This window comes from Alternaria metachromatica, assembly GCF_023757995.1.
Source record: "Alternaria metachromatica strain BMP 0045 chromosome Unknown scaffold_21, whole genome shotgun sequence".
Classification (NCBI taxonomy): Eukaryota; Fungi; Ascomycota; class Dothideomycetes; order Pleosporales; family Pleosporaceae; genus Alternaria; species Alternaria metachromatica.
In genome coordinates, this window is record NW_026055512.1 from 11,315 (window position 1) to 26,160 (window position 14,846).

The window sequence follows — 14,846 nt, forward strand, 5'->3', positions numbered from 1 at the left end:
ACCACACCGCGAAGTCTTGGGAGGTGTCAGCGCCGGGGTCCGAGTGGGGCTGCCAAGGGATCGAAGGCTTGTCGAAAATAAAGATTCGTTTAGAGTTATCCGGCTCGCAAAGCTTGGCTGGGCGAGCCAACGCCGCCAGGCGCTGGGTGGTGCTGGGCATGCCGTGGCTCCGGCGTGTGGGAGCCGCGGTGAGGGCTCGTCGCTGCAAACAGTTTCTCACGCCGTCTGGGGACGCTGGCTGGTGGCACAGGGCGGCATGGCAGATATTGGGGGCTGTGTGTGGGTAGACGCTGCTGGGGCTCCGCTGGAACGGAGGGCCAGTGAGCAGCTAGCTGGGGTCCAAATAAAGCTTGTCGTGCGCCTTATTTCGCTATCAGACGCCACTCCACGTCTCGGCGGGCGATCAAGACGACGACCCCAGCGCCCAGAAAGGGCCAGAGACGCCAAAGGAGCGTTGCTGGGTCCCAAGCCCGCCTGCCTGCAAGTACATGAGGGCGGAGGACTGCTGATGGCTTTCCAAAGATTTCGCCCTCTGACCCATCTTCCCCAACTTCCAGCTTTCGTCACCTAACGCCGCCTATACCAAGTGGACCACTGCCGCGCACACCTATCAGACGCTGACTCCGTTTCATTGCCGGCCCGTTTCACGTCACCGGACCTCGACACATTTGACCTCATCGCACTGCCCCATATAGACGTTGCGACGGCTCTGCAGACACGCCCCGTCACAGTCACACACCCTATTGTAAGTCTCCATCTATGTTTCGTGTCTCCGTGCCGCTTTGCCTGCCCCCTCTCTGGCATGCCGTTCCTTGGTTTGCCATGTTCCAACATTTATGCGCACCGCGATTTCCGAGTTTGCCGGAAACCCTGCATACCAAGATTACCGCAACTGTCGCATTGCCTTGAACCTTAAGCGCTTGTTCCATGGCTTGGACTAACGCGATCCACACAGCATCTATGAGGTCTTGACACCTCCACACTATCTTCGACATATTTCCCCCACACACGTCTTCGCAATGGAGACCTACCACGGACACGTTCGCACGCCAAACGATGCCATCATCCTGTTTGAGGCCTGCCGCATCGGCATACTACCGCGGGTACAGCGCCGCCTGTCCGAGAAGGAGCGCCAGCAGATCAAGTCAGGCTCAGTATTTGTATGGGACGAGCGCGAGGCCGGCATGAGGCGGTGGACCGACGGAAAATCATGGAGTGCCAGTCGCGTGTCGGGCAGCTTCCTCACGTACCGAGAGATGGAGGGCAAGCGGGGAGGCAGCGCAGTTCCCACAGCCCCAGTAGCGAAGAGGGCGAGCGGAAAGTCGCCAGACGGCACAGGCTCAGGTGAATCGGACGGCGAGGGACCAGACGGCTACCGGTACAAGCCGGATGGTCTCATGAAGCAGTCCTTCAGCATCACCACCCAGAGCGGACAGCACCTCCACCTCATCAGCTACTACTCGCGATCGAATTCCAACAACCTCCCACAACCAACCAACGATGCGCAACTGCGGCACATCCGCCCGCCAAAGAACATGTACCCGGAGTCGGCGGTGAACGAGACCCAGACTGTGCCTGCCGTCACTCGCGGGCCCATGCCTGGCTCACCATACAACGCACCCGGACACAGCATGGCACCTTCCTCGCCGTATACCCGTGGTGGCCCTGTCGCACCCATGTACGCGATACCAATGTATCCTCCCACACCACCCAACGGTACACCTCCCATGTACTACTCGCACCAGCCTTACTTCTACCCGGGCGTCGTCTACGCGCAGCCTCCATACCACCCACAACACGTTTTCGACCGCCCGCCAATGGCCCACCCTCACGCTCCTCAAGGCCACCATCCCATGCTGATGCAACACCCCGCTTACGCAGCGCATGCCGCACACGCTGCTCAACAATATATGGCGACACCACCACTTCGCACACCATCGACAGCTGAGCAAGCTCAACAGCAACACCTTCAACGTGCCAGTGCTCCTGCGCCTCCCCCGGGACCAACACCATCAATTCCCGAGCAAGGTCCGCAACTTCCAGCTATCAACGGCACGGCCGCCGCAGCAGGTGCGAACAAGCCACCGACACCAGAGCCTTCCGACAAGTCCGAGTCCCGGGCATCCGAGTCAAATAGCACCGCCGCAGCCGCAGCATCGAGACCGCTTCCTACACTGGGGTCGCTGCTCAACGGTGAAACCCAAGATAAGGACAACCAGAACAACAGCCGTTCTGGTAGCCGTAGTCCTAACACTGCAACGAGGTTCCCCCGAGACTTGGCACCGGAGAGACTTGCTAAAAACAGCACCGCTGCCGATAGCAGCGCGTTGAACAAGCTCAACAGCGTGTTCGTGCGATCATAGCGACATCGCGACTAGTGTCTTATTCTTCTGCCGCTGCCAAGTGGCTTCTTGATCTTCTTCTTCCACATCTACATCTGTACTCCCCACTTTTCTTTCTGAGTACGGGTGGTCGTCTTCAGCATTTACGAACGGCATATGGGCGGCGTTCGGGTATCACGGCTACATGGCCAAATCATGATAAGCCTGGGGGCTGGGGAGATGCGCGGTTCATAGCATCGGCCGATAATCGGGCCTGGAGTTACATGGTGTACTTTTTCACAACTTTGTTGATACAACGAAGTGTTATGCGTGACACGCTAGCTATGATGTTTGTCGCTGCTGCAATACAAAATTTCATACCGCCATCGCATGCAAATCTTTTCGAATATGATCGCTCCGTGACTGTCCTGACGTTCACTTTAGAGTTTTAACGTTGCTTTATGCTTAACGTGTCTAATCGCGACTAGCGATAAGCTTTCAGCACTGACATCATCACCATCACGCACCTGTCTCCCTATCAACTCCCACACCGTCCAGCAGACAAGCCAAGCCCGCTATCATCACCAAGCCGACTTCTTGCGACTCTTGCGATACCTTGTCTGACGCCTCCGCTGAGCTTCCACTGCTTCTCTCCCAGCAATTACCCAATCACCCCCATTTTAACGGAACTAGCCACCCATCGCAGCTTCCTGTTGCGGAAGGTACGCTTGTCTATCACGTAGTGTCAGACCCTATCTCGAGTAGTTCCGCGGATCAACACAAGAGATACCCCGCAGTGGTACGGCAACTTGCGGGCGTGAGCGTATCGCGTGTAGGGAGATGCAGGGGTGGCTTATCAACTATGAATGGGCGGACGTCAATGGCGCGTTGGGGAGGTCGGTTATCGTTTACGGAGGTTTGTGCGTCGACGTTGACGTCGCGTCGGCTTTTGGGGTGGGTTTATAGGATCGTTTGTGACTACGGCTTTTGCGACTGAGTGTTGCGCATCTTTGTTCTCTAGTTGAGTCGACTATTTGAAGCGATCGAGCGCTCTCGTGATATCACGTCATGGCGTCAGCGACCGACCACCCACCTACTTCACCGCATCCCGCGCCCATGGATGTCGAGAAAGAACCGATTGTCGAAGACAACGGCAAAGGCCTCAAGAAAGTTCTCGACGAGAAACTCTTGAAGCATTCACACGATGCCGATGCGGCGATGAAGGCGTTTGAGGGCATGGAGGGTCAGGTTGTGGAGTTGACGGAAGAGAAGAGCAAAGCGCTGCTGAGGAAGATTGATATGCATATGATACCCGTACGTTCATTTTTCCCTGTTCTGAAAATTATCGATTCGTTCGTTGGCATGACTAGAAGCGAGCTAACGATGTTTACAGATCATGTGCATAGTTTACGGGCTCAACTACCTCGACAAGACCACATTGAGTTACGCAAGTATCATGGGTCTGAAACTCCCTCCTTCGGACAACATACTAGAATCTGGTATCGGTCTCGTTGGAGACCAGTACTCGTGGCTGGGTAGTATGTTCTACTTTGGATATATCGCTTGGGAGTATCCTACCACGCGTCTACTGCAAGTCTTGCCTTTGGGAAAATACTGTACGTCTCCTTCCACTTCATGCTTTGGCTTTCCAGCGTGTTGCGATAGGGCTAACATATCCAAGCGGCCTTTAACATCATCATGTGGGGCCTGGTCCTGTCCTGTTTCGCAGCCGTAGAAAACTACGCGGGAGCAATCGCCATCCGCTTCTTCCTCGGCGTCTTCGAAGCAGCCGTAACCCCCGGTTTCGCCCTCTTCACCTCACAGTGGTACACCAAGAAAGAGCAAGGTTCACGCACAGCCATCTGGTTCAGTTTCAACGGCTTTGCGCAGATCTTCGGCGGCTGCGTTGCGTATGGCATTGCTGTGGGATGTCGCAAGTACGGAACTATCATGGAGCCTTGGAAGATTGTTTTCTTGGTTACGGGACTGCTTACTACGTGTCTTGGTATCGCGTTTCTGTGGATAGTGCCGGATAACCAGTTGAACTGTAGGTGGTTGAGTAAGGAGGATCGGGTTTTGGCGATTGAGCGTATTAGGATTAACGCGCAGGGTGTGGGTAACAAGCACTTCAAGTGGTATCAGTTGAAGGAGGCGTTGGTCGATCCGTTGAGCTGGGCATTCTTCTTCTACGCGCTCATCGCTGATATTCCCAATGGTAAGCCAACATCCACAAGCCGGACCAGAACAACTGCTGACACCCCACCAAGGCGGCATCTCAAACTTCTTCTCTCAACTCATCGTCGGCTTCGGGTACACGCCAGAAGAGTCGCTCCTCTACGGCACCCCAGGCGGCGCCGTCGAAGTCGTCTTCCTCATTGCCTGCGGCTGGGCAGGCGACAAATACGGCTACCGCCTCCTCATATCCATGATCGGTCTTACCACTGCCATGGTCGGCATGATCCTCATCGTTGCACTACCTCTGACCAACAACTCCGGTCGCCTCGCTGGCTACTATCTCACCCAAGCCAGCCCCACCCCATTCGTCGCCTTGCTAAGTCTAATCTCGAGTAATGTAGCGGGCTATACGAAGAAAACGACTGTGGCGGCTATGTACTTGATTGGGTATTGTGCTGGGAATATTATCGGTATGTGCTACCTCTGTGCTTGAGACGAATCCGGCTAATATGATGGAATATAGGCCCCCAAACTTTCCGCCAGCAAGACGCGCCTCGTTACGTCTCCGCCGAGATCACGATCATCGTCTGTTATGGCGTTTGCTTGGGTATCATAGCATTCATCCACTTCTACTGCGTCAGGCAGAATAAGAAGAAGGCGCTGATTCGTGCTGACCCTGGATACGTCAAACTTGAGAACCAAGAGTAAGTCTGATCGCTCAGATGCATTATCAATGTGTACATGCGCTAATATTGAGTGCAGATGGCTCGATCTTACCGACAGAGAAAACCCAGAGTTCATTTACACATTGTAGGAAGTGTCTTGGAACGCACGAGATGAATGTGAAGCGGAACCGTTATAGATGATAGAAGTATCTAACTCCATTATACCGCTGATGAAATCGAAATCGCATTCCCATTCGTGAAGATCAACACATGCCTCCGTTGTGGCAAGTCAGCTAGCCCGAAAAGAAATCGACAATGCCAACGCGTCATGCTGCAACACCACACCTCACGGCTGCTGTGCAGGCTTCACTTTGACCATCATAGGCCCTTTATCCCAAAGCGCAAAAACCTTCTGGTCCATCCAATCCCTCTCTTTGTCCACGAGTTCCAGATCATAAGTGAAAAGCACCTTGGTGAGAATGAGGCGCGTTTCCGCATGTGCAAGACTAGAGACGGTGATGTCAGTCCGACGTCCGTAGAAACAAGAAGTGGCAAGTAGAGAGGGTGCAACATACGTCTTCCCAATACAATTCCTCGGCCCAAAGCTAAATGGCTGATGGCTCGCCCTCTTATCATCCGCGTACCGCTCATCTCCCAACCACCTCTCCGGCACAAATGCATCCGGATCCCGCCAGTTACGCTCAGAATGGCCCATGGCATGCATCGACACATATACCGACGCCCCGCCAGGGACGTAGTAGCCTGACACCCGATCACCACCCGCCGGCACCACACGAGCAAGGCCTGTAGCAGCAGGCGGGTAGTACCTCAGCGCTTCCTGGAAGACAGCAATGAGGTAATCCAATTTATTGACTTCGTCAACGGTAATTTGGTCCGCAGAGGAGAAGCGCGACCGGATCTCTGTAACGAGTTTCCTGTACGGCTGTGGGTTGCGGAGGAGGAGGTACGTCGCACCCGCCAGAGCCGTAGCGCTCGTCTCGCTGCCTGCGATGAGGAACGAAACAGCATTACTATCCATTTCCGCGCGGGTGAGACGTGTGCTTTCTTTCTCTTGGTTCTTGATTATGTGCGTGAAGAAATCGGGGCGTGTGTCCTCTCCGCTTTGGATCTTCTCGAGTCGCTTGCTGACCATGTCGTGTGCGCGTTTCGCGAATTCGTAGCGTGCGCGCATGGGGCCTGTGTTGTCGGTGAAGAGACTGCGGATGAGGTCGAGGTAGCGGAATGTGAAGTGCTTGCCTCGTGAGACGTGGAGGGCGATGGCTTGGAGGCTGCGGAGGGTGATGGAGATCCAGAGGTGTTCTTTGGAGTCGCGGAGGCAGTAGAGGGGTTCGCCGAATGTGAGGTCGGATATGATGTCAAAGGTCGTGAAGTCTGTCATATATGGTCAGTCTGAGTTCTGAAGAAGAGAGCGCTACTTGGATCACGCACTGTACCATGTCCTGATATCGACATCCGTGTCCTCGGCAGCGTGTTCGCCCAGGCGTTGTACCAGAAGATCAACATAAGACTGTATGAGACTTTCCTGTCCTCGTAGAGCCTTGTCGCTGAAAGCGTGCGATAAGCTACGTCGCATCCGCGGATGCCCCTCTTCGTCTGCTATGAGAAGTGACAAGACGCCATTGACAGGCCGGGGGCTATCTTGTCATCAGCGTTTTCTCGCTCATAGCTTCAAATGAAATTAACCTACAACCACTTCAGGTCCTTGACAAAGTTTCTGCTTCTATCCGTTTTGTGGCCGTAGATATCCTGCCACGCAGTCTCTCCTGAGATGAAACTGACTTCATTCGGTTCTAGACGCACTGCATCGCCGTATTTTTCGTGGCATTCTTTGATCCATTTGACCACACTACCATCGCGTATGTGTAGCGCGAAACATAGACCGGTGGCGCGTGCGAAGAGGGGACCAGGGATGTGCCTGAGAGGATGGAAAAAGATGTTGTATACTACTGTGCAGGTACCGTAGATAATGGCCTATTCGGAGTCAGTGAAGCTTTATAGGTGAGTCGCATCAATGTGGTAGTCAGGGGGTTAGGTAGTCTCCTCATGTCACGATCGTGAGACGGATGTCAGATGCCAGGGCAAGGGTGATGGCAACCTCAGGAACGTGAGGTGTGTACTCACTGACGCTAAAACCACTTCGAACGCATTGAAAATCCCTTTCAAGCTAAACAGCGTAAGTCCAGTCGTTGAGATACTCGTCAAAACCGTCATGGTTGGACTTGGGCGATACTGTCTTGAATGAAGATACTCCCCGCGTTATGTATCTGGTAGGCGGGGTTTGACTTGAAGATCTCATGGAGCAACGCATCATCTGCCGGGTTAATCATAAAGACCGTAGAACGACCGCCTAATACCCTTGGGCTAGTTATCAACAAAGTTCACGACATGGTTTTGTTCATCGAACGTCCGTGCGCGAGAGTCGTTGATCCTCAGGCTGGTGCTGGCATAAGCAGGCTAGCGCGAATCGATATCTGATCATCACCTTTAAACTCGATGCACCCCTCTAACAGCTCGTAAGAATCGGCCAGACTGTAATTTACACCCCGCCTGCCCCACCTCTTCGGCCCATAAGCCTTATACCCCGAACGTCGTTCTTGTATCGTTCCCGTCGCGGTGCGTGGGATGCCCACCGTGCTAGTAACCCCGATGCAAGACGATTGTATTGGGGGTTCGATGTGCATGTTGTGACATGTGATGCTGACCGATGAGCGATATACATCAATCCGGGGGTCTAGATGAAACGTCCACGGCCAAGAATGCAGGCTTCGAATGTACCCCGCTCCCAACAGCGGTCTTATGGGGGTACATAGTCGAATAGGATAGATCCGCTGCCAATCGAAGCTGCTGTTGAGCTGGGTACGAGCAGCAATCAAGATTCGGCATGTCGGAGCACTGCTCGAAGCGCATGTTCGATCGCTCTTGTATGCTTATCGCCATGAGTGGACGCGTAATCGGATCAAACTCCAGTCTGCACAAGTCTTTCGAGGTGACGTCGGCAGGTACTGCTCAGTGAGGAAACTTGGAAGCGATAGTGTTCGGTACTTGGTGCTACTTGGCAGCGAGAACCTATCGCACGAGCGGTTAGCAGTACGAAAGAAGCGTGCCATGTTCATAGGGCCTCGATAAGCATCGTCTCTTCATTATCCTGCCTAGAAGTACTGCATATGGATGCACCGAATGTGTCGCCGCAAGCGTCAATCATCGTTGCCGTATCGATATGTAGGCCTCATGACGCCTGTCCGTGTAATCTTCCCATCATCCTCGCGACGGCCGATGCCAATAACGCGATATCGACCGCGCATGCCCAAAGGAAAAAGGTATCGTAGAAAAGAAAGGTCCGTTCGCACTCGTCTCATGTATCGCCTTGTGACTACCTCGTAGGTCTTCGCGCAGCTGGGGATCCCCTATCATGTAGTCAGCAATGATGCCCTATAATCCTTCATGACGACCTACCCTTCATGCGCAGTATTCCATGTCTTGACGAAGGCACGTTGCGTCTTATCCGCATAGTCTTCTGCATTGACTTCCTTGACTCCGACCTTAGCGCCATCTTTGGTGAAGACAACGTTCTTCTTCTCCATCTTCTTGACACCGCGCTCGGCGAGCTCGTTGGAGTAGAGGAAGATCTGTAGTGGCGCATGGCTTAGCATTCCGTGCGCGCGCATTTTCGGGGAGATAAATTACCTGATAACCGACCCATCCTACGCCTCCGACCACCGCGAAGAGAACGAAGAGCGGGATGAGGTTCAATGCGCCCATGGTTGTGGTGGTGATGACGTAGCGAGGCTGGTGTTGCGCTGAGGGTCGTGTGGCGGGGTAAACCTTGCGAGAGGCGAGTGCGTCTGTGAATGAGGCTGGTGATGGAGGGATACAGATAGACTTCAAGGGAGAAATCTTCCAAGTTTGTGCAAATTGTTGAAGGGCTAGGGGCCCACAGTCGCTATAGATGCCGTGGCTGTGGCTGAGCAGATGAAACCCCGAACACGAATTGAAGGGTCAGCCTTGGCACGGAAACGGGCCGCGTTGATCGCCGCGGATGATGCCTCGATCAAAAGTCGGACATGTGAGCGGCCAGGAACATCTTTTTGATTCTGGCATGATGGGTGCTGGTGATGTCTTCTTATCATGAGGTCTTCGCTTAGGACGCCTGACGATTGACATGTTGCATGTCTCCACTGATCATCCGCGTCGAACGCGTGGGTCACATGAACACTTACTAGATACGGATGATGATCCATGGAACAAAACATTCGGCTCATATTAGATCCTCCGCAAAGTCCCATTTACTGTTATCTTAGAACCTAGGTATAATACAGGTGCGATGCTACCGACCACGAACTGGAATGTTTTCTTTCCTCCACATATTCTTACAGATCCCTTGCCCCATCCTGGCCTTCGTCAAGGGAACATGGGGCCACATGTCAGAACATGTCTCCTCGCTAATACCAGCACCTGAGCACTACTCAGCCCAAACTTCGTGCCAATAATGGACAGTCGACCGAGCAGCCAGTCGCGTTGCTCTTGTGGTACGGTTTCGGCGTTTGCTGCGACGTATAGTGGCCACACCAGCGAGTATCCGCCGAATGCCTCCGCAGCTGCAAAAGAGTTAGCGCCATGCTTCACATCATGTTAGTAGGACTTCAACATACCATTTTGCTCTTGACCCATTTCCTTCGCCACGGGTTGCAACTCGTAGTTCATGTGAAATGGCACACATGCACTAATCTCGTCCACCATCATCTGAATGACAAACACGCTCCTACTCCACGTCTCATCGCCATCTGCATAGTTGCCACCGATGCTGAGCCATGTCACACATGCCATGATGACTCTTCGACAGAATATCCGACAAACGCGGTAGTCGTTCATTATACTCGCCAACGATACGTCATGATATACATGTTGCTCGCCTGGCCATCTTTCGGCCAGCGCGATCTCCTCGGGTGCGATTGGATCGCTGGAGACGCCGATGATCCGATGTTTCCATTCTGGAGGCAGGGTACGGTACCACTCTTCGAGGTTTCCGTCGACCATTTGCGCAAGGTCGAGGATTTGCTTCGCTTCTGATTCGTAGGCGGGGTCGTATGGTGTGGTAGTGAGGATATTTGCACGGGCGCGGAGGTTTGGAAGGTCGATACAGATGAGTGTCAGCCGATTGGCAGCGTTTTCTTCTGAAATGTCGCCGTTGCCGACCCAACCTCCGATACCAGGAAAAGAGTCGATGGGTTTCGAGCGTTGAACGCAGCTTGTAATCTGTTCTTCGTTAAATTATGGTATGCAAAAGATGTGTTATTGGTATTTACCATCATTGTTCGCACGGCGCGGAACATTGCATGTGACATTGGATCGTTGAACTGTTCGATTCCTCTTAGTTTCGTTAATGCCACAGCACCGTCGACATGATTTCCCCATGCTGTGATAGTGTCGTCTGTACTCATTATGGTCTGATGTCTGTTAGCCCAACATATGCATCTGGGGATAGACAACCAGGCTTTTGGAGGCCTGGAAGAGATGGCTCGACCACTTACTTCATATAATGAAAACATGAGAACAGCCAGTACCGTCTCATCGCTCTTCGCCATCGCGGGATCTTTCAGATCGTCGTTCAGTTTCTTGATAGCCTTGCCGTAGGTGGTTACCGCTTCACGGAGGAGCTGTTGTCGGCCAGGATACTGACCGCATGTTGCCATCGCAACAGCAGTAGTAGCCAAATGGAGGACCGAAGATGGGCGGGCACGATTGTAGAGTGGCACCAGATATTCTAGGTATCCTCGTGTGCTTTCGGCCTGTTGTGGCAGGGTGATGAAGTTCTTGAAGAAGAACGGCACGGCCTCGCATTCTGGCGCGAGTGTTATGGTTGGCGGTACTGCGTTTTCCAGATTCCACACGAACGCTTCGAAGTCGAAAGACTGGTCTAGAGACAGTGGTGGTGTTGTATAGTTGGACAGAGCAAGTATTTGTTGTGATGGGCTCAAGTCTGAGGGTATTCTTGATCGAGAAGTGATTATTTGAAAGGCTTTCTCCCCCGGTACTGCATTCTCTCCTGGTGATACATCCAACGTCGAAGAAGGTGACCTATTCGTGTTAGCGCGTACAAATTGCAATGTGGGTCTTCGGCTTGCGACAATCACATGCGAACGCCTTCAGAACGCATACCGCCGGCGAGGGTACCCATTTGCTCGGCAAAGCTTATCGGCATCCCCGGGCACAAAGCGGATCGACATGAGCAGAATGGTGTAGTACATACAGATGCGGAGAAGTGCTGGAGCTTGACGCACCGTTGGTATTGCTCGACGCGGTTGTTCCGGAAGACTTCCTCGCCTTCTTGGCCATAGCTTTGTTTTCATCTCGAAAGACCAGGTCGAAATCATCAGGATAGCCGGGACATACTCGGGCGGACTTTTTGCAGTTGCCACATGTTGGTCGTTTCTCGTCGCACTATGCACAGTCAGTAGGCGAGCCAAAACGCGGCCTCAAGCAGGCGCATCCGAATACGCTCGGAGGCGAGATCGCTAGTCAAGGGAATAGAGTAATTGTCGCGAGGTAATACATACCTTTATTCGGCGGCTTTTACACATCCCACACCCCCGGCTCGGCTTTCCGGTGTAGACCATCGTGATACGGTATTCTAAGGAATGGAAGAATAGAAGAAGGCGACAGGGACAAGACTCAGGCACCAAAGACAACAATTGCCTTCCAGATTCGGGCCTTCGGTTCTGACTATAAAGATGCCGTAGGTAAACAACGATATTCCTAATCGGATTTCAGGCAACTCCGCCTCTGAAGCCTACGACTACGATCAAGCCTATATTACCAAATGATTCAAGCGACAAGCTTCAGCTCGCCTATATCTGACAAGCTCTGTAGATGAGCGCAAGGCCGACTCCCATGCACCGAGGTACGCGACGATAAGCTCAGGAAATTGACGTCGACGTAGGTTGGACAAGGCGTTCGGCCGGCAGTGCGAAGACTCGCTAGGGAAAGAATTCGCGATCGGACCACCAAGCTTGTAAGCAGCGTATTTGCATGGACCTATCAGAAGAGCAAGAAGGCGATGACAGGGCTGCAAACTTCATTCTGAAACCGGACGAGGGATAGCATGGCAGTCCGAGTCGATTGGTCTGCCGCACCGAGATGCCCACCGCAGGAAGCAGCCGTTGTGGTGGTTGATTTTTCTCGCAAGCACCACCAGATTGGGCTTAGCGCTGCGCCCAAAACAGTGGCGCAGCATGCTTTCGTCCCCTTTCTGATATCACCAGGAACGCGACAAGACGTGACAAACACAACTTGAGGCGTTTCCAAACGTTGCTGCCTGGTGTCTTTTCTGCAGGTACCTCAGGCACTGACGCAACCGCTTACGTATGTCGCGTTTTGCGCTTCTTTGGGATCGTATGCGCACTATGGGAATCGCCGGCTCGTCCGAATTGGCCGTTTAAGCCGACTGTCAGCTATTGCGCTATTTGCGCAACGTGTCCTCTTTTTCAGAACGCGATAGGAGATGGATTTCGATGACGGTATGATGTAAAGAGACCGATGAGCGATGGAGGACGAGAATGCATAGCGAGGTTGAAGTACGCCTCCAGATCTTGGGTATCAGAGTGGTGTCCAGCGATTATCTCGAACACCAGTCGCAGACGCGCCCAGCGAAGCGGGAGTCATCTTGGCTGGCAGGCGTTGGCAGGATGGTATTCTGCGAAAGCGCATACAGAACGTGCAAGAAGGTTGTTCATTCGACGTACGCCAAGCCAATGGAACCTGGTCAATAACGTGGCCTCGTTGCTCTGTCAAAGTCCAACCACCCACACGAACTTCCGCTCAGCAACCGTCACCATTATCATACAGCATGCTTCAGGAAAGAAAAACAATAGAATGTAACAAATCAAGAAAGGCTGAAAGCCTAAGAAAAGAAGATGGAGAACGGAATGTCCGGACGCAAAGGTTTTGATGGTGCTCGTCCCGTTCCAGAGTCCATCGAACTCTCAGCAAGAATGCGCTACTACCAGTGTTGCGACACTCTAGCAGATTTGGGCCAAGAATAAGTATCACCGGTAAAGCGGGACCCGAGTGAACGCGTTGGGCGACCATAATGCGCGCTTGAGCACTTCCCTAGGCCCGCATCCTCCTGCTTCGTGGGCCAGCCACGCCCTGACCCGGAATCTGGTATGCTTGACAGAAGGCATGAAATATACGACCGCTTTCCCAAAACGCCTACTATCGACCAGGGTATCCCATCTCGACTGGAGACTTAGGCTCTTGAGAGGGTAGTTCGTGAGGTTGATAATGACCCTGGAGCTCAGAGACTTGATATTCGTATTGTTGAGGGTATTGATATGTTTCCATCGGTTTGGGTTCGCTTTCGGCCACCGGAACGGAGGCGTTAGGTGTGTTTGCTCGCTTTCCATTCCTTCGGCGAAGCAACAGCACGGCAAAGATGAGCGCCGCAGTACCGATCACACCGAGTGTAACACCCAAGCCAATACCGATCTTCTCGCCTGTTGACATTCCGCCGTCTTTGGCAGGGCCGTTCGAACCGGACGAAGTTGGTGACGGGGCGCTTGTCGACATAGCTGGCGATGCGGATGTGAAGGACGAGCTTGCGAAGCTTGTAGAACCACCGGAAGGGCTTGGTGTAGAGGTCGGAGGTGCACGAGCGACGTTGAAGCCCACTACTGCGATAGCTCCGACACTTGAATATCGCGCTGCCGTCGTTGTCTCAATAGTCCAGTCGTTGGACGAGCCATAAGGTGTAGATGCATATGTCAAGACCATACCCTTGGAGACGGTTGAGACGCAATCACCGTTGACGGGGCCGCTTGTGTGGAACGGGTTGGTGTAGCCTCTATGAGCGAGTGAGTTCAAGGCCGAAAGGATGAGCATGGCTAACTTACGAGGGACAGCACATTATCTGGGTTGTGGAGGTATCCGTAACGTAGGTCATGACGGTCGTCCACAGATTCGGGCATATTAGGGGCTGAATGCTCAGCGCTGTATGCTCTTCACCACCGACACCCAGTCGCGCCTGTTCCCACCACGTTGTCACTGCGGAAGGTACGCAGTCGACATCCTCATCGATGTCGAGACCGTAGCCTGGATCAAACGCTACCAGACTGGGTCCGTTGAGCCGGAAGATGGATTCGCAGCCAGACGATGGCGTGAAGGTACTTGTGAGCGGAATCCATGAGGTTACTTCACCAGCGTGAGTCACAGGCGTAGCTGGCATCAAAGAGAGATCTGCCATCGTACAGTAACCTCCGGGGTTGGATTATCTGAGCTGTATGGGTTAAAAGGCCGGTCTCGTCTACGAGACGATGGGTATCACTGACGGAGTCTCACTTCATGGTACCAGGGCAGGGGATCAGGCGCGTCCCCTAAGCGCGTTCACACGCCCGCGCCGCATGGAAAATGGATGTCACTTGTATTGGTTCGCGAACGCTTTGATCATCGAATCGCCTTCTGATTAGCCTGCTGCCATCATCATTCCAGATATGCAGTACGCACGGTTTCAATTCCCGGCGCTAACGTGAGAGTGTGGCGTGGTTGTAATCCTTCTGTCGAACCGAAGGGGGATGCCAACAATGCCTACCTTTGGAAACTCGATTCTACTTCTTCACTACTCATCAAACCTCGACTTCTTAGTATGTCGCGTTCTTCTGTGCGCAATCGC

The 14,846-nt window shown here is 53.2% G+C and overlaps 6 protein-coding genes across 6 annotated transcripts; 2 read left to right on the forward strand and 4 right to left on the reverse strand.

Moving 5' to 3' along the window:
- Positions 1-1,019: 1,019 nt before the first annotated feature.
- Positions 1,020-2,363, forward strand: J4E83_007899 (uncharacterized protein; the record flags this gene model as incomplete). The annotated part of the gene is made up of 1 exon (XM_049334797.1): positions 1,020-2,363. One exon carries the CDS (start codon positions 1,020-1,022, stop codon positions 2,361-2,363), a length of 1,344 nt encoding a protein of 447 aa, XP_049185948.1.
- Positions 2,364-3,437: 1,074 nt separating this feature from the next.
- On the forward strand, positions 3,438-5,310 carry J4E83_007900 (uncharacterized protein; the record flags this gene model as incomplete). Its single annotated transcript, XM_049334798.1, has 6 exons — positions 3,438-3,635; positions 3,715-3,937; positions 4,003-4,536; positions 4,589-4,966; positions 5,020-5,200; positions 5,259-5,310. 6 exons carry the CDS (start codon positions 3,438-3,440, stop codon positions 5,308-5,310), a joined length of 1,566 nt encoding a protein of 521 aa, XP_049185949.1.
- A 197-nt stretch (positions 5,311-5,507) lies between these two features.
- J4E83_007901 (uncharacterized protein) lies at positions 5,508-7,393 on the reverse strand (the record flags this gene model as incomplete). Its single annotated transcript, XM_049334799.1, has 4 exons — positions 5,508-6,553; positions 6,611-6,816; positions 6,870-7,153; positions 7,319-7,393. The coding sequence occupies 4 exons, from the start codon at positions 7,391-7,393 to the stop codon at positions 5,508-5,510; spliced, it is 1,611 nt and encodes a 536-aa protein (XP_049185950.1).
- Positions 7,394-8,631: 1,238 nt separating this feature from the next.
- Positions 8,632-8,941, reverse strand: J4E83_007902 (uncharacterized protein; the record flags this gene model as incomplete). Its single annotated transcript, XM_049334800.1, has 2 exons — positions 8,632-8,808; positions 8,867-8,941. 2 exons carry the CDS (start codon positions 8,939-8,941, stop codon positions 8,632-8,634), a joined length of 252 nt encoding a protein of 83 aa, XP_049185951.1.
- A 639-nt stretch (positions 8,942-9,580) lies between these two features.
- Positions 9,581-11,796, reverse strand: J4E83_007903 (uncharacterized protein; the record flags this gene model as incomplete). The annotated part of the gene is made up of 6 exons (XM_049334801.1): positions 9,581-9,777; positions 9,832-10,435; positions 10,486-10,626; positions 10,711-11,257; positions 11,430-11,620; positions 11,737-11,796. 6 exons carry the CDS (start codon positions 11,794-11,796, stop codon positions 9,581-9,583), a joined length of 1,740 nt encoding a protein of 579 aa, XP_049185952.1.
- Positions 11,797-13,393: 1,597 nt separating this feature from the next.
- On the reverse strand, positions 13,394-14,420 carry J4E83_007904 (uncharacterized protein; the record flags this gene model as incomplete). Its single annotated transcript, XM_049334802.1, has 2 exons — positions 13,394-14,021; positions 14,071-14,420. The coding sequence occupies 2 exons, from the start codon at positions 14,418-14,420 to the stop codon at positions 13,394-13,396; spliced, it is 978 nt and encodes a 325-aa protein (XP_049185953.1).
- Between the last annotated feature and the right edge of the window lie 426 nt (positions 14,421-14,846).